This window comes from Drosophila willistoni (assembly GCF_018902025.1).
Source record: "Drosophila willistoni isolate 14030-0811.24 chromosome 2L unlocalized genomic scaffold, UCI_dwil_1.1 Seg72.1, whole genome shotgun sequence".
Classification (NCBI taxonomy): Eukaryota; Metazoa; Arthropoda; class Insecta; order Diptera; family Drosophilidae; genus Drosophila; species Drosophila willistoni.
In genome coordinates, this window is record NW_025814049.1 from 2739753 (window position 1) to 2766244 (window position 26492).

The 26492-nt window shown below is 35.4% G+C and overlaps 3 protein-coding genes across 29 annotated transcripts in view; 1 reads left to right on the forward strand and 2 right to left on the reverse strand.

Annotated features, from left to right (window-relative positions):
* Nucleotides 1-3748: 3748 nt before the first annotated feature.
* On the reverse strand, nucleotides 3749-15141 carry LOC6646194 (sodium-dependent neutral amino acid transporter B(0)AT3). Of its 3 annotated transcripts, XM_047010346.1 has the most exons (10): nucleotides 14815-15141; nucleotides 8961-9276; nucleotides 7666-7898; nucleotides 7028-7608; nucleotides 6539-6683; nucleotides 6109-6470; nucleotides 5893-6055; nucleotides 5622-5825; nucleotides 5242-5310; nucleotides 5065-5090 (listed from the first exon to the last, which is right to left on the reverse strand). In XM_047010346.1, the coding sequence occupies exons 2-10, from the start codon at nucleotides 9229-9231 to the stop codon at nucleotides 5085-5087; spliced, it is 2034 nt and encodes a 677-aa protein (XP_046866302.1). In that variant the 5' UTR covers nucleotides 9232-9276; nucleotides 14815-15141; the 3' UTR covers nucleotides 5065-5084. The 3 variants fall into 3 exon arrangements, with proteins under 3 accessions (XP_002068773.2, XP_046866302.1, XP_023033545.1); XM_002068737.4 differs by lacking the exons at nucleotides 5065-5090; nucleotides 5242-5310 and adding an exon at nucleotides 3749-4139; XM_023177777.2 differs by lacking the exon at nucleotides 5065-5090 and having other exon boundaries at nucleotides 5158-5310.
* Nucleotides 15142-16046: 905 nt separating this feature from the next.
* Nucleotides 16047-18301, forward strand: LOC6646138 (E3 ubiquitin-protein ligase RNF25). The gene is made up of 3 exons (XM_002068736.4): nucleotides 16047-16138; nucleotides 16234-16302; nucleotides 16372-18301. Exons 1-3 carry the CDS (start codon nucleotides 16131-16133, stop codon nucleotides 17444-17446), a joined length of 1152 nt encoding a protein of 383 aa, XP_002068772.1. The 5' UTR covers nucleotides 16047-16130; the 3' UTR covers nucleotides 17447-18301.
* Nucleotides 18302-21039: 2738 nt separating this feature from the next.
* The window catches only part of LOC6646137 (dystonin), a 75795-nt gene continuing 70342 nt past the window's right edge, over nucleotides 21040-26492 (reverse strand). For 8 of the 25 annotated variants that reach the window (XM_047010357.1, XM_047010348.1, XM_047010347.1 and 5 more), the window contains 6 exons: nucleotides 26364-26481; nucleotides 24553-24743; nucleotides 23381-23654; nucleotides 22923-23109; nucleotides 22224-22319; nucleotides 21040-21898 (listed from right to left, as the gene is read on the reverse strand). In XM_047010357.1, the coding sequence (XP_046866313.1) occupies nucleotides 21757-21898; nucleotides 22224-22319; nucleotides 22923-23109; nucleotides 23381-23654; nucleotides 24553-24743; nucleotides 26364-26481 (1008 nt within the window). In that variant the 3' untranslated portion in view covers nucleotides 21040-21756. Of the gene's footprint in view, nucleotides 21899-22219; nucleotides 22320-22551; nucleotides 22618-22922; nucleotides 23110-23380; nucleotides 23655-23806; nucleotides 23986-24552; nucleotides 24744-26363; nucleotides 26482-26492 lie in introns of those variants that run through there. The other 17 variants (XM_047010361.1, XM_047010359.1, XM_047010352.1 and 14 more) reach the window with 4 other exon arrangements.

Sequence of the window (26492 nt, forward strand, 5' to 3'; positions counted from 1 at the left end):
CATTGCACTTTTCAATCGCTTTAGTAGTGTGGGTGGGGCAGTATTTCAAACATTCTGTTTAGTGGGACATTCTTTTGGATTTCTTATCAATATCGATTTTGTATTATCGTTGTTTAATGTTTTGTTTTTTATAGAACCAATGCCATTTACAATACCCTTTCCTCTGTTTCCAATAAAAAATATTACCGCTTACTAACAATTTACTTTCTAATCATAATTGCCCCACAAATGACAAGGTTATTTAAAAGAGAAAACTTATTGCACCTAAAACTAGCCTGGCAGGGGACCTGCCCCCCAAGCAGAGGCGTTCCTTAAACCTTTCCAAAACAAAGAGGAAAACTTATCAAATGTGTTTAAAAGTAGATTATCTTGTACATGTTTAGTCAATCTCTGAACTACGTTCCCGCCCTCTAATCATGCTTGCCAAAAACACATAACAAAATTATTAAATCCGATAAGCCACGGTCCAAGGTGCCTCCTGATCATCGGTCTATCTGGAATCCCATAAATTTCCGTCAGTCGTCTTGCAGTTGCGTCTGGTGACACTTAAACGTGCCATCTGCGTCACAGTGGTTTAACAATTGATGATAATTAGGTCAATTAGGGTTTCAAGGATATACTTTTTGTCTAGAACGCAAACTAACGTTGATTCTAAAGCTTGACTGTCTCATAAGCTTTTAATATCAAACTAAATATCTTTATATATATCATATTAAATTAAATACAGATTTATTTTTATAGCTTTCAGAGATAGAAATTTAAATAATTTACTAACAAATTGTTAAAAAAATGCAAAATTATATAATTTTTAAATTCAAATAGGATCTACCCTTTTAAATAATATTTCCTGTAGACCGAAGTCCACAAAGGACCTCTAAAAGACGATTGCTGTTACATGAATCATACATGAATTCTGTGTTTTTGATTAAAAGTGAATTGACCTAGAATGTTTACTTTTCCAATAGGAAAATAAATAATAGCAATATTAAATAATAACTAAATAACCAAATGATTGATAGTTTCATGTTTGTCAAAATTGAAATAGAATAAAATAAAATAGAATATGATTTTGATTATTGTTTAGAAGTTTAATTAAGCCGTTAAAAGTTAACAACAAAACGGTTTTGATAATAATTTTAATAATTTTGTGAAAATGTTCTATACACTGCACTAAAAAGTTTTCAATCTCCTAAATAATTTATTGTATTTATCAGTTTATTTATCGGTCTCGGACTATTCCCTTTAATCAAATTCACTGACTTAACATGTTATAAATTGTATTTTTTGGTTAATATTTTATATCCTTTTTTGAAAAAAAAAAGAAAAAATTATATTCATGTCATTTTGAATGGCTGCAATCTTTAAATTCGATTCACAAAGGCCAAAATAATTACAAATGAGTTTTATAAAATTTTAAAAATTTTAAAAAATTTTACTACAAAAATCAAGTGAAATGTAATTCGATTCGCAAAGACCAAAATAACTATAAATGAGTAGAAAAATTTTTTTTAAACTTAGAGGGTTTTCTTGTGAAATTTTACTACAAAAATCGAGTCAAATCTATATAATATCATTTATAAGATTCTGGTCGGTAATGTTCATTAAAGGGAATAGCTCAAGAGCAATAAGTAAATTGATAAGTAGAAAACAAATAACGAAGTTTATACACAAATTTTTATAAATAATAGGTGATTCCAAATTTTTTCAGCGTAGTGTACATAAATATCAGTTCAGACTGGGTTAAAGATGATGCTTTTGCCATAAATCTCTTTTACATTTGCTTCCGAACGGCACAGTGGAACCAAAGCAAATAGTATTCTTGCAGTCGCTCTTTCTCTTCCTATTTATGGTCGTTTCTCTTTATCGTGTTTTCTGTTCATAATGACTAAAAAGGTCCATCAATTTAATGTCTTCATACCCAAAGATAAAGCCCCAAGTTAAAAATAAAAACACATTTTTGGTTTTTGCTCTTCTTCAACTTAACGCACTAATGTTTTTCTTTAAATATCTTTATTAATAATAATTACCTGCATACATATATTATAATCATTTTTTTTCGTCCATTTTATGCTCAATATAAGTATTATAATTTTCTCTTTACGTTTTTTTTTAAGATTTTCTTTTCTAATACAATGAAATTTACACAAGTCCATTTTGCATTTAGCACTACGACAATAATTGATATACAATATTTATAGATCGTATGTGGTATATGTATGTGGTATATGTATGTATATATATAGTAGTATATATTTTTATATATGTAGATGTAGGTATGGCATAAACTATATACTTTGGTTTTCCTGTTTATTTTCTTCATTTTTTTTTTGGTTTTCGGTACTATGTATTTGGTTTCGGTTTCAATTGCGAGGATATGACTTGATGACAGGGTGAAGGAAGGATTAGAAGTGGGAACTTACTTTACAGTTTACATACTAACGGCTAGTTCTCTTTTACATTTTTATTTTTTTTTTTAATTTCTTTTTTACAAAAACAACTGTCAATCATTAGACCTTGTGTCTTCCAAAAAGGTACTTCGATCCAACAAGCAAGTTATATATCTATTTCTATATATATATTTCTGATGTGTACAAAAGTCAAATGTAGTCCCAAGACAACTAAATAAATGATATGAAATTATATAAAATCGAAAAACTGCTCTACAAATCTCTCTAAAACTCGGACGTGTGACCCATATACAATATATATATATATCTGTCTGTTTGTCTGTCTGTCTTCTTATTGTCTTCAACATTTTTCTGTTTGCCGTTTGCTTTTACATTAAAAAATTTGCAAGTTTTTGATTTGATTTTCAATTGATTTGAATGCTGCTTAGAAGAAAGGAGGGAAATGTATCTATATCTTTGAATAGGAAAAGGAAACCGAATAATCTCTGTATGGATTTTGTTGTGGACTTTTGAGTGTGAGTGATCGAGTTTGAGTGCTACTTAAGAACTAGTTAAATATATATTTTTATAGGTTTTTTCTTTACGGTTTTTTTTTTTAATGAAGAACTTTACAACCACTAAAACTATTCACAGCAGTTTATTTTCTTCTTCTGGTTTTTGGTTTTGTTTTTTTTGAATGAATTTAAAATAATAATAGAATAATGTGAAAAGTGGCTGCAAAAGGGTTTTGGAAATTAAAATGTGGGTGAATTTCTCTTTTTTTTTGTGTTCTTGCTTAAATCTACATTTTGAGGATATTATTTAGAATATCACACATTCCTTGTTTTGCATTAACTTTTATTTTTTGTTGGAAATTTTTTCGTAAGATTTTTTGTTTTTATAGATTGAAACCGAACAGAGAACATTAAGAACGAAACAAATTTGAGTTAAACTCTTTGATAGAAAATGCTTTTTTTTTGTTGTAATTAGGTTAGGTTTTTCATTTTCTCAACTAATACATATATATATATATATTTAGATGTATAGATTTTTATATATAGTTGTAAACAAAAAAGAAAAGCATTTTGCAATTTAAATTAAATCTCTTTTGGCCAGAGGCAGGATCAACCAGACCTACATAATACAACATCAGTATCTTAGAGGCAAAAGTGGTGGCAAAGTGGGGGGAAATTGGGATCTTAGGGGGGTGTAACTTGTAATAATTTCATTCAGTTTTGTGTGTTTGTATTTTGGATAAAGCTTTAAGCGCAATTTCAACTAAATGCTAGTATTAAACAAAAAAAAAATTCCAATTTTTTTTAGCAACCCGTTTTTAGTTCGCTTTTCTCTCTTTTTTTCTGCACATTGTACTCTTATTTGTGTGTGTGTGTGTTTTTTGTTTAGTTTAACAGATTTGGGACTTAGTCTAATGTTAAAATACTTAGTTTAGTTCAATATATATATTTATAAATGGTTTTCCAAACGAAAAAATTCACTTGCATTCATTTTTCATTCACATCATGTTTTTTACACATCGTAGGCATCCTTTTTGCTGTAATTTTGCTTTCTGCTTGTTGGCACATTTAGCACATTTGATGTTAGTTTTGTGGTTGTTGTCGTTGGACGCATCATCATCATACGCATGGTCATGGGTTTGTCCTCCTCCTCGTCGTCGGAGAAGTCACTCTGTGTCTTGACATGACCACCCAATGCAGGGCCACTGAAATCGTTCTCATCATCCTCATCCTCATCCTAGATTATAGAAAATGCAAACAGTTGTTAAAAGAGAGAGAGTCAGCAAAAGAGAAGTTAACTTAAATAAAGAAAAATTATCTAGAGTTTATAAATCTTAATTCCAAACCAAAAATCCAAAGAAATCATTCATACTTAAGTATATATAAATCATAATAAACCACAGTGCGTATACTTTACACACTGCCACACACATGAAAGCTTTCAAAAGCTCTCACACGCACACGCACACAGAACATAAAAGCAAACGTAAGCCATAACGTCAAACGTAAATGGTGTATAGAAATAATGTAAGCTGTTTACAGTTACAAAACGTTACAAAAATTCAAATTCAAAAGATATTTTCAATTTTGTTTTTAGTTTACCTGTTTCTTTAATTAGTTTTAGCCACGTTTTTTGCTGCCAATTTCTATTTTTGTTTTTTTGGTCTACTTAGTATATACAAACGTATTGAATATTTTGCCCTTTACGTAAAATTGAGCCTTCTTTTCTGCTTTTAAACTAAGTTTTTGGTTTTGTTTTATAAATAATTGTTTTGTTCTTGTAAACACTTAGAAGGCGAGCTTGCGATTGTTGTTTTTGTTTTTTTGTTGTTGTTTTGCTGTGCGTTGTTAATTAGTAAATATTTTTTTATTTTTTTTTTGGGGGGGCGATTTTTGCTTTTAATTGATGGGATGAGCAATTTGGTTGTTAGTTATAAAGAGAGTTATATATTTTTCTTTTGAGAATATATAGCTTTATGATCGTTTTTTTTTTAGTTTCTTCTATATTCGGCAGACGGCATTTGTGAATTTTTGTTTTTGTTGTTCTTGTCCTTACTTCAGTGTTTAAGAGCTACGTTTTTGTCTCTTTTGTTTTTGATTAATTTAATTTAAAACTTTTTTTTGTTTTTGTTTTCTTGTCGATTAGGTGATTTTTGGTTTTTGTTTTTTATATATATTAATTCTAATTCTAAAACATTAAATTCAAACACAACAGATTAAAAAACAAAAAGAAACAGAGGAAGAGAGAGAGAGAAATAGAGGGAAAGATTAGAGTATTAAGTGTGTGATTAATGCCAGGTGAGTTGATTGTCTAGTGAATGGACAAGGACACAACTTACTTCAAAGTCTCCAATTGTGAAGCGTGTCGCCGCTAATGAATCTTGCGGTGGCATATCCGGACTCATATTCTATCATATATTCAACGACAATGATTGTGATATTTTGTTTTTTTGTATTTTGTTTGAAGCATATTTTAGGATGAAAAAAACCAAGCGTAAAGTAGTAAGTGTGAGAAATGTTACGGTTTTGTTTTTTTGGGGGCGAGGAATTTAAGTGAGAGAAAGACACAATTAGTTACACATATTAGTTTTTAAAAGAAGTTAACTTAAATAATTGCTTAGCCTAAGATAAAGATAGAGAGATATACATATGTTCAACACAACAAAGAAAATAAAAAGAGAAAGCATAAAAATATTTCAAATAAAAAACTAGGACTTACATCATCATCATTGTCAATCATTTCCTTGGTAGAAGCTGTAGTCTCATTACGTCTTATTGAACCCTGGTGTATATCCAAATCCACTTTGAGGCACTGGAAGCTACGCATAAGGAACACAATTGGCATGGGTAAAACACCAGCCAATATCATGGACAAGGCTATAGCCATAACCCAAGTGGGATAATCCTTCTGGACCACCATACCCTAAACACAAAGCAAAAGGATATCAGTTTTTGTCAGACATGGAGAGATTTCTCTTGAGATCACTTACCAAATCAGCACTCCAGGCTCCATAAGTGGGATTCCTAATGACCATAAAGATAATCGATGAGGCCAGAATACAAACCATTATAACTGGACCGATATAACGCCAAGTCAATTGCCAATAGAGGCCAGGTCTATAGCCAGTCATCTGATAGATATCCTCAGTGAAACTAATGATAAGAAACATTAGAATAATCCTCTAATGAGAGAAAGCAAATAATACCGCTCGTGTCCATAGATAAAGATAACAGCTATCATCTCCATTAGAGCCACCACCACCAAGCCAATGGTGCCGGCAAATGAATCAAACATCTTTAGCCAATATTCTCCGGCACCTGTGCAGAAGATGAAACCGACAATGAAGCAGAATAGACATACCACTCCGGTGACATGTTGTTTCTTAACCCGCTTGATGATATCAATGTCGAAGAGAGTGCACAACATGCCCTCCAAGATGCCAATCTGTGAGCCCAAGCCCAATGATAATAACATGGTGAAGAAGAGAACAGCCCAAAATGGTGCACCAGGTAGCTCAACAATTGCCTGGGTAAAGACTATAAAGGCCAGGCCAGTGCCTTCAGCAGCCTGCAAAAGGGAGAAAAGGAAGTGAGTACATTTAACAATAAGCAGATGATTCTTCATGTCATACTCACATTATCCAGTTCCTTTGAGAGAGTGCATTCATTTAGTTGCAAAGACGTTTTCATGGTATCATTCAAGGTATTCATAAATGCCTCATACTCATCTTGAGTAGCATTTTTGAATAATAGCTGATGTTTGGCCAGGATATCCGTATTGCTGATGGAGAAAGAGAAAGATTTCGAGACCGGTTCAAGTCAGTTGAAACCAAAATCAGATTCCCGGACATAACAGACAGACAGACAGACAGACTGCCAGCTCAAGTGCACTTTGTCAATAAACGTTGCGAGTGGAGAACAAACGATTAATTGATACAAATTGACAGACACGGCCGCGATTCGCATATCGATTTGCGTATATCAATAGAAACAAGCCAAAAGCCATCTAACGATGGTCCGGTTATAACCGATGCTAACCCCCACTCCCACTCCCACTTAAACAGTCACTCACTCAACCATTGAGCCAATCCCCTGACCATTCTGTGAATGGATGGCTGGACTCACCCTGCTATACAGCGATCCACATTGACGGTGGCCTTGAAGCCCAGTATGGCAAAGATGACGACACTAGCATAGATAGCGGTGACCGCATTGCACACGGACACCAAAAGAACATCCCGGACGCAATTATTCTTGGGCGTATTGTAGCTGCCAAAGGCAATTAGTGAGCCAAAGGCCAGTCCAAATGAATAGAATACCTGAGTGGCTGCATCTAGCCAAACCGTTGGCTCCAATAGTTTCTCCACTTTCGGTGTATACATGTGCATTAGCCCGGCTCCGGCTCCCCGTAGCGTAATGCCGCGTATAAAGAAGATGGTCAACACAATGTAGGGGAAGAGTGAGGTAAAGTAAACCACTTTGCCGGAACTCTGTATGCCCTTCATCACAATGAAGAAAACAACTGTCCATGAAAGCAACAAACACAGGACAATCCACCATTTCAGACCGCCAGAATCGTCCATAGACTCGGCTGCATCCAAAGTGGTGCGATACCAGAAATACGTAGTCTCCGAAGAACGGGCGCACTCTTCCAGTTCAAAGCCAGCCGTGCCATTGTCCGGACAAGTTGACCAGGGCAAAGGATACTAATTAAAATCAATTGTTAATTGTTAGTGCTTGGCATTTTCCATTATTCGACTTACCCGAAAACTATTGAAGAGATAGAAAAACACCCACGTGATGATCACATTGTAGTAGAGTGCCACAAATAGCGTCACAATGCACGACGAGATGCCAATGCCGCCCAACCATGGATGTATTGTATTCCATACGCCTAATGCACCCAAACGCATGCGCTGACCAATCCCAAGTTCGATGAGAAATAGTGGTATGCCCTCCAGTATTAGCATAATCATGAATGGTATCAGAAAAGCACCTGTGAAAAGTGGCATAAAATCAATTTGCATTATCCAAATACCCTAACAAAAATGTGGAGTACTTGAGGTTTCTTAGAGAGATTTCTAATTACATAAGTTTGATTTGTGACATCTAGGTTCTAGGACTTTGAAATGGCGAAACTTTGTCCCTTAAAGTATGCAATAAGTTGGAGAAGTGAATATATTACTTGCAACGACTTTATAACGTTTCGGATGCCTTGTAAATATTTAAAATATTCCACTAGAAATATTTGCTTCGAGCATTTTGTTAATTTAAAGTATATTTTTTTAAACTTCTTTATATGTTTCAAAAATCGAATTCTTGGACTGTTCATTGCATACTTTTCTTTCATGCTCCCCCATCTAGATCGTCCTTTGGTTATAGATATAAAGAAATCAAAAGTTCATGTTATAAGTTGACAATATCTACTTATAATTCTATACCAATCTATATCATAAGTTGAATATTGTAAAGTAATGATAATAAAAGTCCGAGAAAGATATTTCCATTTGACATGTTTTTCTCTTGAAGAGTATATCGATTTATTTTCTTTTCGATCTAAAAGTCTTTAGTCCAAGACTTTCTAGAGTATGTTAACATTTGTTATATAGTCAAACTCTTTTACATAGCTGATCTACCTTCAATTTATGTAACTGTAATGTGTAATTGAATTAAAATACCTAGGTGGGGTCTCCCCTTCCTTTCAATACTCTCGTCTATATATGTAAAAGTGCGTGTTTCGGCACGAGGTGGACGTCAGACCCGGGCACAACACAAGGTCTGCAATTAAGCCCTTCCGGCAGTAAACAATGTGCACTTTCCCCTACCCCTCTTCCACAAATTAAGCCTATTTTGGGTACTGCAATTAGTGCACATTAAATCTCATAATGTTATTGTCTATGCGAGCACACTTGATTAGCTTTACTTTACTGATATTGGATACATACAGCCATGGGTGGAATGTCAAAATGCAAACTGCAACAATTTGCAGTGTCGCCAGGTAAGGTAAAAGGTAATTCGAAGCAGGTTCAACAACATGAGCTTTGGATTAAATACTCACCGCCACCGTTCTGTTGACAGAGATAGGGAAAACGCCAGATATTGCCCAGGCCCACCGAATAGCCAATAATGCTGAGAAAGAATTGCATTTTGCCACTCCAGGCAGCACGTTCGGGTTCAGCGCCTGGTATATCCACCGACTGCACCGAATTGCGTTGCGGGGCGGTCAGGACAATGGTCACCCCATGGGTGCCATCGCCGCGGGCGCGTGTGTTCAGTGGAGCCATTTCGTGGCCGTTTCGTGGGGCATCGATGATTTTAGTGGCAGCCATCAACGTGTGGAGGACGGCAGTCCAGAGCACAGGTGTCTTTTACTTCTGCAATTGGAAGATATACATATATACATATAATGGAGTTGATTATGCTTTTGTTTGATCAATATTCTCTGTAAAGTAGTGCCAATGTCCTTGAGGCACTCGAATTGGGTAGGTAACTCAATTTGGTGGCCTAATTGATGTGCCATTAGCTTAACATTCTCTCGAGAGTCACTTTTTGGGTAGAATAATTTGATTAGAGAATGCATAATTCACATCTTCCCGCCCACAATGAGAGAAGAGCACTCTCTGTCTGTCTGTCTGTCTCTCTTTCACTCTCTGTGGCCATGTTCCTTAACCTTGTTGCTTAGTTTAGTCGAAACAATGTTTTTGTTGACTACTGCAGGAAGGTCACACAGCACAAGCGTGCTTATTTACTTGGAGGCTCGTCTCGACCTGCTGCTGCTGTTGCTGACGTAGTAAGCTTCCAACCAGAGGACAAAAGCATTAGAGAAAGAGAGAGAGACCCGAAGAGAGAGATGGCATACTGCGTGTGGGTGTGTTGTAGGGCCAGCAGCTGTGTGGCAAGAAGCAGCAGGAACTCACCACGATAAAGAGAGAGCTTTTTTGGGTGTCCTGCTGCTTCATTGATGTCTTATGGATGGTTTTTGGGCAAATGTCAACCCTCCCTCCCTCTATCCCATCCCTCTAACCCTCAACATTTGCCTTTTGCGCCTAACCGTGCGTTCTTCTTCTCAGTCTATATTGCGTATACGTATGACGTCTTTACATGGCAGCCATCACCCTCTTAACTGCAGCCCTTCCTTGGGCAAATATTGTAAACAATTTATAGCAAGAAAAACTGCAGCTGTCTCAATAGGAAATTTTCCTCAACCATTCACACAAACTTTCACACACACACATAACTAAAAACCATCAAGTGGAAACCGCATATTATTTTAATGCACCACATGCTTAGAGGGAGGCAGTGAGGGATAATAAAAGGACTTTGTTGGATTCAACACAACACACGCACTTGCCCTTCTTTTCCTATCCCCTTATGGCCCACTTGAGTCAAGTTTTCCGCAATATTTTCGCGCTGTTGATTACACAATCCAATTGACGTTACGTAAAAACCTGTGCTCTGAAGTCCTCTGATTGCCACTTTTCTTTGCGTCGCAGTTATGTGGTTCCCCCTGCCACTCTTTGGGGCCGGCATTTCTATAAAAAGAAAACAAGCAAAGAGGGACATGGGTCATGGGACATGGAGAAGGCGACCCTGACACGACCGCCATTAAATGGACTCTCTCCATCTCTCTCTCTCTCTCTCTATCTCTCTCCCTTGCTTGCATTTAAACACCATGCTTAAATCATTTCTATAGGAAATTACTCAATGATAGACCAGATTAATGAGACTAATCAAAGTGTTTCGATTGCATCTAAATGGAGAAATTGTGTTTTCTGTTGCCAATAATAGGAAGAAGTAGGAAAAAAGAGAGCAAGAAAGAGAGAGGTAGAGAAGCAGAGTATGAGCTAAACATTAAGTAAGATTCCACTGCAGGATGCTTATATAATCCCAGACAAAAGACAACAAAACAACAAAAAAACAACAACACCTTTTTGTTCCTTGTACAAAAATAAATTTTAAATGAATGGAAATTTACCCAAAAAACACACAACAGGACGCTACCTACCTACAAACACACACACACACACACACACACCGCACACTCTCACACACTCTTGTTGTTGTGTGTATAAGTATATATAGAAAAGCTTTAGCTTTGAAAAGGACAAAAGCGAAATTGCGTCGTGCCAAAAATGATATTCAAAAAAACAAAGTTCATCCCCTTTAACCCACATGGTGTGGTAGCAGGGGGCTTAAGGGGTTAAGACTGTGTTCTTTTTGGTTTTTCCCTTTAAAGCTTAGTTCTGGCCATAAAAAAAAAGTAATAGAAAACAAACAACGTTAACGAAAAAAAAGTTAGACAAGTTCGACAGGGACTTAGAACTAGGATGAATATTTTTTTGAGGGGGCGTCAAATCGATAAGCCAAAAGAGGGAGGGGGGCCAACAAAACCAACTACCTTTAGCAGGTGCAACTGTTATTCTATTACTCTGGTTCACATTCTGCATAAATCATGCAATCATTTGCCAACCAATAAAATTTCACTTTACTAGTTCGCTCTCTCTCTTTCTCTCGTTTTCTCTCCTTCTCTCTGCCTGTTTATGCAATCGATTTTGCACAATTTTATTGAATTTAGTGAAAGAGCAAATTTTTTGAAAATGCCATATTTTACATATATTCTATTTATAACATCAGTTTAGTTGTGCAATTTTTGGTTAGTTGGCTGTGTGTGTGTGTGTGTGTGTGTGAGCCTTATTGTAATTGATTTGACCATCAACATTTGGCGCCGAAAAACTATATGCAATTTGGCAATGCAACCAACCAAGCAAACAAGCAAGTTCATCCCACCCCAAAACACACTTCCTTCCGCATGACCTTGGCGAAATGGTGGTGAAGGCGGTGGAGAAGTAGACGGTTTTGCGTCCTTTCTTTTTTTTTTTTAATGGACAGACTCGAGTCAGCTGAATTAAATTGGACTGGCTGGAGCCGATTACTGGTTACTTCTCGCATTACACATCCGTTCAATCCCTCAATCTCGATTTGTTTACGCATGCTTAACATTGATATATATTTATATAGATATATATATTTTCTTTTTGTGTTCTAGTTGGCAGCAAAGTTTGCTTTATTTTATTTGCCATAATCTAATGTAAATAAACGCAACGAACTTCGTTAGATACAATGGAAAAGTTTTGTTTTATATCCCCAAGTCCATAGAGGAAACAAGTTGGAAATTGTGTGGTTTAATCCAGCTGTGTTTCAATTTTTTTTTTTGTAGCATTGTTTATCAATATGATTTAAGCGGAATCATTGCTGAAATTTAATCTATCTACAGAGTGGCTTAAACTGCTTAGTTTGGGAAAAGTTTCTAAAGGTATTTAAGGTAGATCTTCTTCTACAGAAAACTAAATCGGTTTTTTCCAATTCTTTTCAGAATAAAAAAAACTTAAAATTAAACAAAACAAAATTTGAAGTCTTTATTGCAGGGAACTTATACATAGAAAAAGTTAATGTAATACAATTTTGATTAAAATTAGATCATAGACGAAAATTGGCAATATATTAAGTAAATGTATATTATCTATTATCCATTCTACTATTTTTTTTTAGATGTTGAGTTAATTATTAATAAACTTATTATCCATCCTACTATTATTTTAGATGCTAACTGCTAATGAGCCCAGAGAACTTGAATTTTAAACAGACTTCCAATTTGTAAAGATTTGTATTTGTATTTGTATCTTATCATCATGAATCTCGTGCCAAAAAACTAACTTTTCGAAAAAAAAAAAATGTCGAAAACGGTGCTTAAAACAAACAAATGAATTTCATTATCGAGTTCCTCGACTTTATATTATTCAAATCGATTCAAATCGGAGCTACATTTCCTTTTATAAACTAGTATAATTTGATCTACACAGAAAAGGAATTGAAGTAAAAATAATTATCACGTATCCGCTAGGACAAATTTATCAAGAATTGTCGAGATTCATATAAATAATAAACATTTTTAATAATTTTGTGTTGTCTTTATACATTTTTCTCGAAAACTTGAATACCTAATCGTAAGTAGAAAAAGTCTAATCATTATTTAGAACACATTGTTGTAATATTATCCATAAAACTAATGAATTTATCTACTAGGAATTTGTATAAATTTATCAAGTTAAATATATTTGTTGGTTGTTTTGGCGACCTTTTTGATTGAATTCAAACCTTTATTGTTAAATTTAGTATATTGGTTTTCCTACAAAAGCAAAAATATTGACATACAGAGTAAAATTTATAGCATCTTTAATAGCTACATAAATATTTAAAGTAAATTAGTAACACAACAAAAAAGAAATATTTCAGAAGTTTTTCATATGCATACATTACTTTTTTTTTGCTATTTATTTTAGATGAACAATAAGTAAAGGTTATGAAGTGTATTCATGACATGGAGGTGGAGATCGTGCAGCTTTCTCAGGCCTTTGGGAACGAATCCCCAGATTTTGAAAGTTTTATGCATTTCTATAAATTGCTTCAGTTTTGTGCTCAAAATTTGCATTAGACTGAAGAATTCATATAGAAAATTCGATTTGAGGTATTTTTCAATAAGCGAATAAGGAATTTTTATGGAAAAACTACAAAAATATGAAAAATATTTCGAATTGTTATAGAACTTGGATTTACAAAATGCAGAATCTTTATTTATTTTCTTAAATAAATATACTCTAAAGTTGTATATTCAAATTAGTTCAATTTTTTAAGAAATAGGCATATATGAAAAATAAAGAATAAAGAAAAAAATTTTGTAAATTACGATTTGTGGTATAGAAACATATTACAAAACATAAGAAATGACACATTTGCCAAATTGCAAGAAAAATAGTTTATTTATATTCTTTCCAATTATAGAATTGGCCATTTAGTTATTGTGCTAGACGGTTATAAAATGTAAATCGTTAACCAGATATGACATAAAATGTAATAAATGGGAAAATAACGAATGAGTATCTTATTTAGATTCTAATTGGATCCTTGATAATGTGGAAGAGCACTTGCCTTGCACTTGAGTCAACCAAAAAAGAGAAAACCCAAAAACTCACAAAACCTTTTATATACAAAGTATATGCAAAAACTTTCGCTCTCACTCTAACCCATAGGGGTGTATGAGTGAGAGGAAAGGGACGATTGCAATCAGACAAGCGCAAAGTTCAATTTTTGGCCATTTTTTTTGGCACAGCATCAACTGTTGGCCTGTTGAGGATGTGAGAGATGATGGGGATGGTTGGATGGATGGATGGTGTTGGCAGAGAGGATATATTTCGGAGGCGGAAGCTTTTAACATTTTGTTTTATTCTTGCTTTCTTTTCGCTGGTGACCCAAACAACCCCCAGCCAATGCCATTGCCAGCCTCAATGCAATTTCACGGGAGGATGGTATACGGGGAGATGCTTACAATGACGTTGACGGAGCTTTTTCATGTTTTCTTGAAAAATGTTTATGTTTATGTTTTTGTTTTTTTTTTTGTGTTGTGTCTTTTTCAGAAAAATACCAATTAATCACTTGATCTGTAAATTCTTTGCCAAAATTCTATTTGCCTGGCATAGAAAAACACGTGCTTTGTAATGGGTTTTTTTGTTCGCTGCTGCTGTTTTGTTCGTGCATAAGCTGAATATATTTGCAAATTGACTGATTTATATTCGCATTTCGATGCAAAATGCACAAAAATGCAGATTTACAGCTGTCTTTAAGGGCACGGGCGTTCTATTGAGTGACTCCCCTAACACACAAATTGCACGTGCAGGGCACAAAATTATTTCCAATGATAGTCAAAACGAGAGAACACACACACAGAGATGGAGACAGAGAGAGAGAGAGAGTCAGAGAGAGATGGCGATGACGGTAAAGGAGCATAAGGATATGCGCAGGACACGTCAGACAGTGGCAAAAAAAAAATATGAAAGAAGAATAACGAGCCAACGTACCAAACTTTAACTTGACTTAGCTTCGGTTTGGCTGGCTGCTGCCGTTTTTAAGGGCGGATTTTTTCACAAGGACAAAGACACAGGACACAGAACGCGCCGTTTTTCTTTAGATTTATACGATTTTCACACTTGCGGAAAATCTTCTTTGCTTCGTTTGAGAAATGGAATTTAATGCACTTTTGTTTAATACTTTATTACAATTTCCACTGACATACACACACAGAGAACACACACTTTAACAATTTCGTTCGACGAAAATTTTTTAAATTTATTTTCTTGCGTTTTTCATACGGAGCTTTGCTCAATTTTCACGACCGTTGATTTGTGCTTTCCGTTGTAAACTGAATCGCTAGGCGCCGAGATAGCCGTTTCCGAAGCTCTTCAAGCTGTGACAATGTGGTGAATACCGCGAACGAGGAGAGTCGAATCCACCAATCCCTGTGGGTTCTGTAGGGCGTAAGCTGTAGGCGGAGAGGGGGTGGAGGAGCAGCAGCAGCAGGACACGCGGCCTGCATGGAAATTTTTCACTCTACAAATATGCGAATGGTGGAATGAAGTGGTGAAGTGAAGTCTAGTTAACCACCCCCCATTATTCCACCCATTCCCGTTTTTAGCATCACTTATAGCTTCACTTTCATTGATCCCTATGTGTGTGTGCCTGAAAGGAGGCCAAAAGCTGTAGGAAGCACGTGGTTTTAGGGGTTGAAAGCTGTCCAACAAAAAATGCCGCCTTTGTTAAGGGTAAATGGAGAGAGAGAGAGAGAGAGAGAGAGAGAGAGCGAGTAAGAGAAAGCAGACGTTTCAGGAGAAATGCAGAGTTATCCAAGTGATATCCAAAATCATCGAGCATTAGCCAGCTTAATCTTAACAAATCTGGTTTGGCTAAAAAAAACAAAAGAATAATTTAGTACGAGACCTACGCACCTTAATTCTATCTTTTATTTATTGTTTAACACATTTCTATTGTAATTGAGCTTAATCATTTTTTAATTGGTTTAAAGCCAATTCAAAAACCTCATATAAGACAAAAGAATTTTAGAATTTGCGCGGTTTAATACGGCGCTGCCAACTCTTCAGAATTATCGATGACAGATTCTCTGTTGCAAGCGATATCGACGAACTCTTTTCACCGCACAAGTTACAATCGCTATTGACCGCATTCGATAGTTTTACCATCAATGGTCTTGCAGCCCTAGTGGTGAGTTTATAAACAAAAAAAATATTGGCCGTTGTTTTTGTTGTTCTTGAAAATAAATCGATTTTTTAAATTAAAAACTTGGGGAAACACGCGAAATTTAAGAACTTTAAGCAGCGAAATGGATGCGTAAGTGAAATGGAAGGTTCAGGCCGTCTTTTTGATCAAGGAAATGATGGAAATGCATTGCATATTTTGTTTCTCTCTTTCCTCCCTTTTTGCAGTTTGCAAGACGAGGTGGAATCCCTGGAAGCTATCCTGATGGACGATGTGTCTGTAAAGCGTTCCGCTAGGTTAGGAAAATAGAGTTTTCGCTGTTAAAGTGACAACTTTTTGATTATATTCTTCTTTTTGGTTTATAGCGGCTCGGTAGACATGATTGAGACTACAGTTCTGCCCCTGACCGGTGAGGAAGAGGATCAGCAGTATATATGTGTCACCTTGCAGGTGCTACCGCCCACCGGCTATCCGGATGTGAGCCCTGCCTTTAAATTGCTGCGCCCTCGAGGATTGGACGATGCTCGCCTTGAGGCTATACGAAGTGCTTGCAATGCCAAAATAAAGGAATCCCTTGGTTTTCCCGTCGTCTTTGATCTCATCGAGGTGGTGCGCGAACATTTGACCGGCAGCAATTTGCCCAGTGGCCAGTGTGTCATCTGTTTGTATGGTTTCAGTGACGGCGATGAATTCACCCGAACGGAGTGCTTTCATTATCTACACAGCTATTGTCTGGCCAGGCATTTGCATGCCCTGCGTCGCAACTACCAGGAGGAGTTTGACAAATTACCCGCCTGGCTTCAAAAGACAGCCGATCCCTTTCAGGCCCTTTGTCCCGTCTGTCGAGAGCTAATCAGTGACGAATCGGATAGCCTTAAGTGCGCCATGCCGCCATCAGAGCTAGAGAATGCTCCGGACTTCCGGGTAACCCGAGAATTGCGCGAAATGCAACAACGCATGTCGCAATTGTATCTCCAGCAAAAGAGTCGCGGAGCCATTATCGATGTGGAGGCAGAAGGAGCAGCAGTCATATCGATAGAAACTGAAGAGGATATACGCCGCAGAGGCGAAGCAGAAGCGGCCAAGAAACTGGCCGTTCCCGCTGTAAAGGAGGAACTAGCTTCCAAGCCCACTGGCAGCAGCAGTTGCTTTGCTCCCATTGTCCAGGAGACGCAACGTATTACGCCAGAGCCAACTAATAACAATTATCAGCATCACAATCGTCGGCATTATCGGGGCGGACGACGTCATCATAACCATCATCATCATCATGGACATGGACATCATGGTGGCAATCGTGGTGAGCGTGGCGATACGGCACAGAGTTCCACAAGCGGAACTGGGGGTGGAGCCAATCCTTCAGGTGGTGGAAATCCAACCGGAACTGGAACGGGTAAACAGGCGAAGGCTCAGGCAGCTGGCTCTGGCCATGCCAGGTGACAATGGCTTCCAGATAAAACTCTATTAATCCAGACTAGAATAGCCATAACGTTGCCATGCTGCTAATACACAATGAAGCATTTTCTATTTCCCTCACACTGAAATATCCTTCCCTCCCCCACCCCTCCACACACACACACACACCATTTTTAAGTTCTTTTAGGCGCACTCGTTTCTGTGAATTTTTTACTATTATTCCCTTTTTTTAATTATGTTTAGCTAATTTTTTCTATTGTAATTTAAGTTGTACAATTTAACTATAACGATATTTGTAATAATTTACAAAAGACTTGGGCGGCAATATGCCGACAAATTAACGATATTACGAATTAGTAGAGAGAGAGAGAAGAGGAATTAGTAGAAGGCCAAGAAGAAGTTTAGTAGGAAGTATTTAGCAGCACCAACTGGCAGCGCTGGCGTTGACGAGCACACACACACAAAAACAAACACTAACAAAGATCAACTAGAATGTTGATAACGATGATATTAATATTCCAAAATACGCATAATTCTCAATCAATTAAATGTTTCTCTCTGTGTGTGACAGTCTCTATATATACATAGCACAAGTTGGAAAAACGATTTCTAGTCACTCAATTGAAATGTAAACTGGAGGACAGACTCACACACATACACAACCGATATCGATGGAACTAAAGGATTTAGCATTAGCAATTACTGTCACTCACAATATCCAAAACAAATATACATACATATATATATATATCTAGCAATTCAACTGAATGTTTTGTGTAGCAATACAAAAAAGAGAAAATTACGATATTCGATCGCAGTCATGATATTTCAAGCGAATCCAATTTCAATGTGTCAAAAACAACAAAGAAAATTAACAAATTACAAATAAATTATGATTGTACAATTAAATCAATAAAACGAATTTCAAAATCAAATGTATAGTTTGTAATTTAACTAAGTGTGAAACAAGAAAAAGAAACAAACATCTGCGTAAAGGTGAGTTATCAATGATAAGAAATAAACATTTTGTGGCATACTTACAGGATGGCAACAAATTAACTCAAAAGTTGTTCATGGCAGGAACTAAGTAGAAATACATCATCAGTTTTTGTTAACAATAACTTATTTACTTTATTAGGGGAGGGATCCCAATTGTGACCCGGGTTTTGAAAAAACTCAACATTTTTTCCTCAGTTCCCGGAAACGAAAAATTAAATATTAACCAAACGCAACTTTTTTCCAAAGAAAGTATGTGTATTTGAGTTACTCAAAAAATTTTGGAACAAATTTATTCTGGATAACTTTTTGTAGGCCAAAAAAAAAATGGCATTTCACCGAAAATATGAAAGAAATGTCACACCAATTGTTGTGACTTAATGATTTATTTATTATTCATTGGCAAAAATAATAAAAAATACAAAAGATAATGGCCATAAATGACAACGATTTCTATTCATCATCGTCAAAATAACTTTTTCGCACGATTTTCAACACGATGTTTGGTGCGCGTATATACTATACGACTATTAACGTTGGTTTCTGTCCAAAAACTGCAGAACGTCTAACGAATATGATTTGCAGGGCTCAAAATGTTATTCAACACCGCATGTCAAAAGTATTTGAGAATGTCACAACTGACTTTTGTGATTGGTTAGTGTAATATACCCTTTAACCACTAGGTACATGATGATTCGAAAACAAATAACATTTCCAATAACTTAATAACTATTTAAATACAGCAATTAATCAACTGGAAATTATAAACGCCAATTGTTTACTTCTATTTGGATAATGTCATTAGTTGCTGCCAATCCATAGAGCCACAAAGATGTGGTCGCATTATAAATTTCCATTTTGTTTCATCGTGTTTTTCACTATATTCGCAAATATAAGTTCTAAACTTGAGTTTACAAATATCAAATGTGAAAGTATTGATAAGACATTTTGTGGTTTTGAATCTTGTTTATTGAAATCGGTGAACCGAAGTTATAAATACTTTACAGTGAAAGTCAATTTGTTCGATCTTCCTGTTACCAATTTTTCGGTAGTGCCAAATAATAATTATCCTTTAACCTTAAGCCTATAAAAGACTATAATTTCAGGTCAACTTTGCTTTAATGAAACGTTTAAATGGATATAAGCCATTTCTTTACAATTTTACTACTGATGGATGTAAATATCTTGGAAATATCAACTCAAGAAATCCAGTATCAAAATATTTCTTTGGATTTATATCACAGTACGCGAATGTGAACCACAAGTGTCCATTTAATGTATGTTGATTGGGTTTGCTTTTCTTTATTAGATTACTGGTATTATTTTATTTTCAGCATGACATTATAGTAGAGAAGGTTCCTATAAATACGATTGACTATCGAGCAACAATATTGTTACCATTTCCTGAAGGTGAATATTTGGTCGATACGACATGGTTTGCTTATGGTGTTCCACGTGCCTATTTTAAAATATATGGAACTCTGTCATAATTATTCGATATTATTATTATTTAAATGATTATAAAAATATAAATATGACGCATACGAATGGAATTGGGAATATGAATAAATATATTTGGTTTACCATGTCAACATTTTGTTTATTTCAAAAAGAAAAGTGGCCTTTTAAATTACCTATTATAATAGTTTGTTATCAATAAAATCAAAGCACTAACCAATCAACTGTGAGGAGTGATGGTCTATTTTTTTTATTTATATGCATTTAATAGCTAATAATGTTTGAAAGTTGTGAATATTAATGCATTTTTTGAGGATTAATGTTTAAAATACTAAAATTTGTCAATTGGTTACACAGACCGACATTTTTGAGGCCAAGAAACAGTGTTGTAAGTTCAATTGGTGTCTTTTAGTACTTGGGGGGTGCGGATCATGGCCGTGTACTTAGTTTTTGTCTACCACGTCAGTTTTGCGAGAAAACGTTTTGAAATTAAGTGACCTCATTTGCGGACAGACGGACGGACAGACATGGCTATATGATCTCGTCTCGTCGTGCTGATCAAGAATTGGCAAAAAAAACTTCTCTCATCAAGAGAATAACTGCAGGACTATCAAAATTTGGTTTTATAATCAGTAATATTAAAATAAAAAACTCGTTTATTTTGTTATTAAATTTTTTGTCGAAAAAAGGTTTTATTTTTCTTTGAAATTGTTTTAATTTAATTGAATTATATAAAAAAAAACAGTTTTGTTTTTAATGAATTTTTGTTTTCATTCGTTTCATACAACAAAATAATTTAGTATTAGTATTTTACAATATTTATATAAAGGGCATTTTCTTTCGACCATCATCTCTGTTTCTCTATTGTATAATAAATTTTTCCATTGCAATTGCAAATACATAAATATATATAAAACAAATTATGCATTACAAACTTTGTGTATTTGGGATTTGGGTAAGGGATGGTGTGGGGAGGGGGGTTTGATTTGTCGCTTAACAATTAAGGTATTAATTAAACTTATAGTAATGACTTTTAGTAAATAATTAAATATTTTCTTTATGCGGCTTACACTTTCACTTTACCATTAGTTAAATAACAGAACAAAATCAAATTTTTTTCTCTTAAATGGGATTGTTTTTTTTTTTTCTTCTTTTTTGTTATGTTTTTGGGTTGTTTTTTTTTTTTGGTACGCCGAAATTCTGACATAGTTATAGATTCCCCAGAGATCAAGTGGTTTAACAAACTGGCGATTTTGTTAAATCACTTAATGAACCAAGGAATAGCTATAGACTGACAGAATAACAAACGTTCTTTAATTCGAATGTTATTTTTTTTTCTTCTTTCTTTCTTTCTTTCCTATATATGTGTTTTTTTTTATATAATTTTCTTGTTGCCTTAAAGCACTTGGAGTGTATTTTGCATTAATTTAGGTTTCAATTTGTTTATAAGTATATACAAATGATAAATTTTGGAAAATATATATATATATATAAATATATATGTGTGTATAATTACTAGTAGAAATAAAGGTAGTTTTTTTTGTAGTAGGCATTACAAATTAGTAGTAGCAAAAGTGTTATTAGTATTTAGTAGTACTCGTAAGTAGGTTGGTTGCTTGCTTGCTTTCATTCAAATTTTCTGTTCAGCTTTTTGTTTGTCTTTTCTTTTCTTTTTGTTTTTGTGTTATCAAAATATATATTGATTATATATATTGTTGGGCACTTTCTTTGTATATAGAAAACTGGGTGCTGTTTCTTTATGTTTCTCTCTCTTAACATTCGTTGTCAATGTTTGGGAAAGGGAAATTTCAGTGCAGTGGTTAGTTATGTTTTTTTTTGACAATTGGCAACATTCTCTGTCTGTGTGTGTGGGCCTCCATTTATAGACGGAAGGGTTCACGCTTCTCTGTGGGCGTAGTGCCACGCGATGTGCGTCTCATGGTCGAGCTAAATGTGGGCTCGGCTGAGCTTTTGCGTGGTGTCTGCATTCCCGAAGGTGTTGAACTTCCGCTAATGTTTCGCCTAAATAAGAATATAGTTTTTATTAGTTAAATTTACCATTAAATTATTAAACAATTAACAAATGTGAAAAAAATTTAATAAACAAAAACTTAATGCTGCTTCAATTTTAACAAATATCTGGGCACAGAAACATGCAAAATTTTTCCAAAAATTTTGGCCATGCTTTGCATTGAACATAAACATAAAATAAACATAACTCTTGACAACAATTTAAATAAATATATAGTAAAAATATTTACTTGCTATTTTTTTATATTTTATGTAATTGATTGATTGAGTTTGGTGTTATCTATCTAATTAAACTGGCTAAGCTGGTTCACATTACCCCAAGCTGTTTGGATTCGCAGTCGAGCTGGTGGGCGATGTTGACTTGGAATCAAATGAGGAGTTTATCTTAACCGGAATCCGTGATGGTTTTTGGCTTTAGTTTTTTTGGTTGATAAATAGTTTTTAGGATGGCAAAAATGGTGGATTGGGGATGGTACAACAAATAGTTAGCATTTTAATTAACCATAACCATAATGTCTGCTTAAATGTAAATTTAATATATAGATTCCTGACTTATATTTCTAATAGTTTAAAATTAAAAATAATAATTATGTTTAGTGTTTTTTTTTTTTGTTTGTTTGTTGCGTATGATATGCAATTATTACCTAACAGGTTTGAAGCCGAAGCCGGTTAGTGCTGGTATACTGGATGATCTACTCATGCCTCCGTTGCTGTATTCAGGCATTACAGGCATTTTTGTTTTAATATATGTTTGGTTTATATTGGTTTTAGTTGCAATCAAGCAAATGTCATAAATTTCGATATCGTATGCCAATTGGGTATGAGGGTTTTTTTTTTTTTGTTTGGTTTTGTGTGTGAGTTGATTTGTTGGTTATTAATGGCGAAACCGAAAAATAATGTCATAAAAAATAAATAAAAAGAATAAATTAGAATTTTGTTTTTGGTGTTTTCTTTTATAATCTTCTGTCTTGTTGGGAATCTCTAATGTGGTGGATTGGAGACATATAGTGCCTACCTGGTGGGTGCTGGGCTAGCCGAACCGGAGGCAGTTTTGCGGGTTATGGTGCTAGTGCCGCCATTTAAACGACTGCCCGGCGTGGTTGATGTTGTCACTGAGAGACGCGCTGGACGCGGTGTTGTACCACTCGCTGTGCTTGTTATCGAGGGTTTACGTTGCGGAATGCGTGAGGGTGTGTGATCATCTATAGAAGGAAAGAGAAGGAGTTTAGTTAGTGTCTCTTAAACAAAAATAGACAAGTTTTGCCCCTCAAAGTATGAATAGGCTCAAAGGCAACAAATTTTTAAGTTTTGGAATGCCTTGTACTATGTTTGTTATGATACATAGAATGATTATTTTTGCGAAAACTTTCTTTTATGTTGTGAAAAACCAATTTTTGGACTGCCCGTAGCATACTTTAGGGGGCAAAAGTTCCCCAATTTCACAGCTCAGGTGGAAAATGTCACCAGTTTTACCTGTACTATCTAGTGACAGAGTTGAACCATGTCGCGATGGCGGCTTCGATCCTTGTCTGCTAAGCGGGCGTGAGTTTGGCTTAGAGCCGGCACGTGAGCCTCCTGGCGTGAGACCTGTGCGCGTGCTCGTGTAGGTGACCTTGCGCGGTGTATAACGACCCGAGGGACCACCATGGCTGCCCTCATTATCGCTTAGAGAGTCGGGTGTGCTAGCTGATAGCGATGAGCGGGATGGTCTCGACATGGGTATAGAGCGTACAGATCGCTCGCGTACCTAAATGATGGGAGGGGGATACAAAAATTTGATTAGAATTTATTGATTGTACCTTGTGGTTTGCATTTTATAGAGAAGACCCTCCCATATTTCCATCCTTTTAAGGCTTTTGATCCTGGTTCTGTAGCCCATCTCTAGCGGCGAGAACTTACCCAGTGTGTTGTTGGATGACAATGCAGCACATGTGGACTTAATGGCACTGAGCGGCTGGTATTGCAACGTACAAATACCGTACCGCCGGCACCCATGTGTATGGGAAAGGCGCATGGAACTTGATCTTGTGCACGGATTTTCTCAAAGATTGGCATTAATTCGGCCAAATGCTCATCAGCTGTGTATTAAATGGAATTTATACGAATATTCGAATACGTTTGTTTAGAGCCAGGTTGAAAAATTTGATTTGATTGGCCCAAACGGTATATGATCATTTAAAAGCTGCGATGGATCAACCACAACAACAACAACCTATCCTCAAAATCGACCAAAAATTTGATGTGGGAGGGAACTTGTACTGTACTTTCAACTAAAAACTGTACTTTTTTTTTGGTTCGTTGGTTTGTTTTTAGCATAAAACTCAAAAGAGATGGGCAAAATCATAAAAAACGAAATTTATACAAAGTTTTACAGAAATAGTTCTCATGCAAGATAAAACCAAAACAAAATTAAAAGGTTCTGTGGCAGCGGCGTCGGCGCAGCAGCGAGCGTAGTTCTCATAGTCAACAGCAACACACACACACACACACAATGTACACACATACACATACAACGTGCCCAAAACGAATTCAAAACTATGAGCACTTACCTTGTGCCCTTTTCTTTTGGATGGAGGGAAATAGTTGGGATTTGGATAGGATTGGTGGGATTACTTTCCCTTTAGTTTTGGTTTTTTGTGATTTACCTTTATGATGGGACCCTGTCCACTCATATATGGCGGCAAGTTGCCGCTGCCGCCATTTTGGCCAGAATTGGGTGAGGATGCCGCCGTAGCTGCGGATGAACCCCGCTTGGACGTAAATGCGGCCATGCTCTGCGATACGCCATCGGCCAATATGAATTGCTCGCGTAGCTCAATGTTAGTGCGTCCCTTGGCTGCTCTCCCCCGATTATATAGCGCGCGCACACATAGATATATCATTTGATGCGTGTGTATGGTTTGATTGATTTGCGAACATATATATATATAAACAACAACAATAACAAAACGAAAATTTTGTTACCGCAAAATATTTGGTTTTTGTTTCACACAAAGTTTGTGGTTTTTAGTATTTGTTTTTTTTTTTGTTTTTTGTGGGCGCAGGCAGTTTTTTTGTTTGTGCGTTGGGCGTGGGCGTGGACGGCGCAAGTGAAGATTATATATTTTGTAAATATATATATATATATATATATATATATATATTGATTCATTTATCGGGATCAATGGTTTTGGTATTGTAATAACAAAGAAGGTAATAGAAAAAAAAGAAAAAGTGGGGGAAAACATAAAACTTGATTAGTTAAAATGAAAAAAACAACAAAAATTTCAATCAACAAATATTGTTAGAATTTCAACTAAATGGAAATAACCGTTACCCAGAAATCGAGAACAGTTTCACACTGTTCCCAACCGCGCAGTACAGTCCACAACTGTTAATTAACAGCGCGTGTACAATTACGGCAACAGTTAACAGTTAAAACATTAAGGTTAGAATGAACATAAAGGAATATAAAGGACAAAAAAGAAGACAGGATAAAGCAACATGCAACACTAATCAATATAAGCAGGAAGAGGAAGGACAAAAAGAAAACAAAAATAAATAATTTAAACTAGTTAATAAGTAACTACAGAATGTGGATATATGTGTGTGTGTTTATGTATGTATATAGATAGATAGATATAGTTAACCCATTAAACAAACAAAGCAACAAAAATGAGGATGAGGTAGGTAACGTAAAAAGGATTTATGCATATTATGTCAAGTCAATTAAAGGCCCCAGGCTAAATTTGGAGGCTTTTCGATTGAGGTTGTTTTGGTATTACGTTTTTTTGGTTGATTTCGTTTTGGTTATTGTGTATGAGGCGGCGACATTTTAGACGCCCTTTCGCAGGATGGCAAAAAGAACAACATAACTAAAAAGCTCGCTTGGTTTTATTTTTTTATGTTTTAGAAATTATTTAAGCAACTTCTGAACCAAAAATTTGATTAATTGTTGATGTAGGTTAAACTTGGTTGGTTTTTATTTCTGTTTTTTTTTTTTAGGCACAGTAATTGGTAGGTTTGATTTTATCTTTTGGTTTTGGTTGTTGGTTAAATGACCATATCCGTTTGGTATTAATATTATTTTTTAGCAGTTGGAAAAAAAATATGATGTAATTAGTTGTTAAAGCACAACTGTACCTAGATGATTTATGTAAATGAGATGTAATTATTTTTTGGTTTTTTTTAATGATGCATCAAATCTTGGGACAAAATGCATGAATTGAGTTGAGTTGAGTTGAGGGTGTGGACTACAACAAGATTACATGACTTTTACTGGATGATAATGATAATGATGATGCTTCATGAATTGGAATATAAAAGTCTAAATGACTTTTTGGAAAATATTATATAATATAGGTGTGAGATGTGAGATTTATTTTTTATTTTTTAAGGTACGCAACACAACTAAATATATATTGTGGCATTAAGAGAAATCTATTTTTAAGTGGGGACTGTTTGGATTGAAACTTACCGCGACAAGGATCATTCTTTTGCAGGAATTCATCGAGGGCAACCCAACCGCCACCCACACGCACCATAACAGTGCTGCGCAGGATACGAACCAGGCGTAATTTTTGTGAATCGCCAAACTAAAAACGAA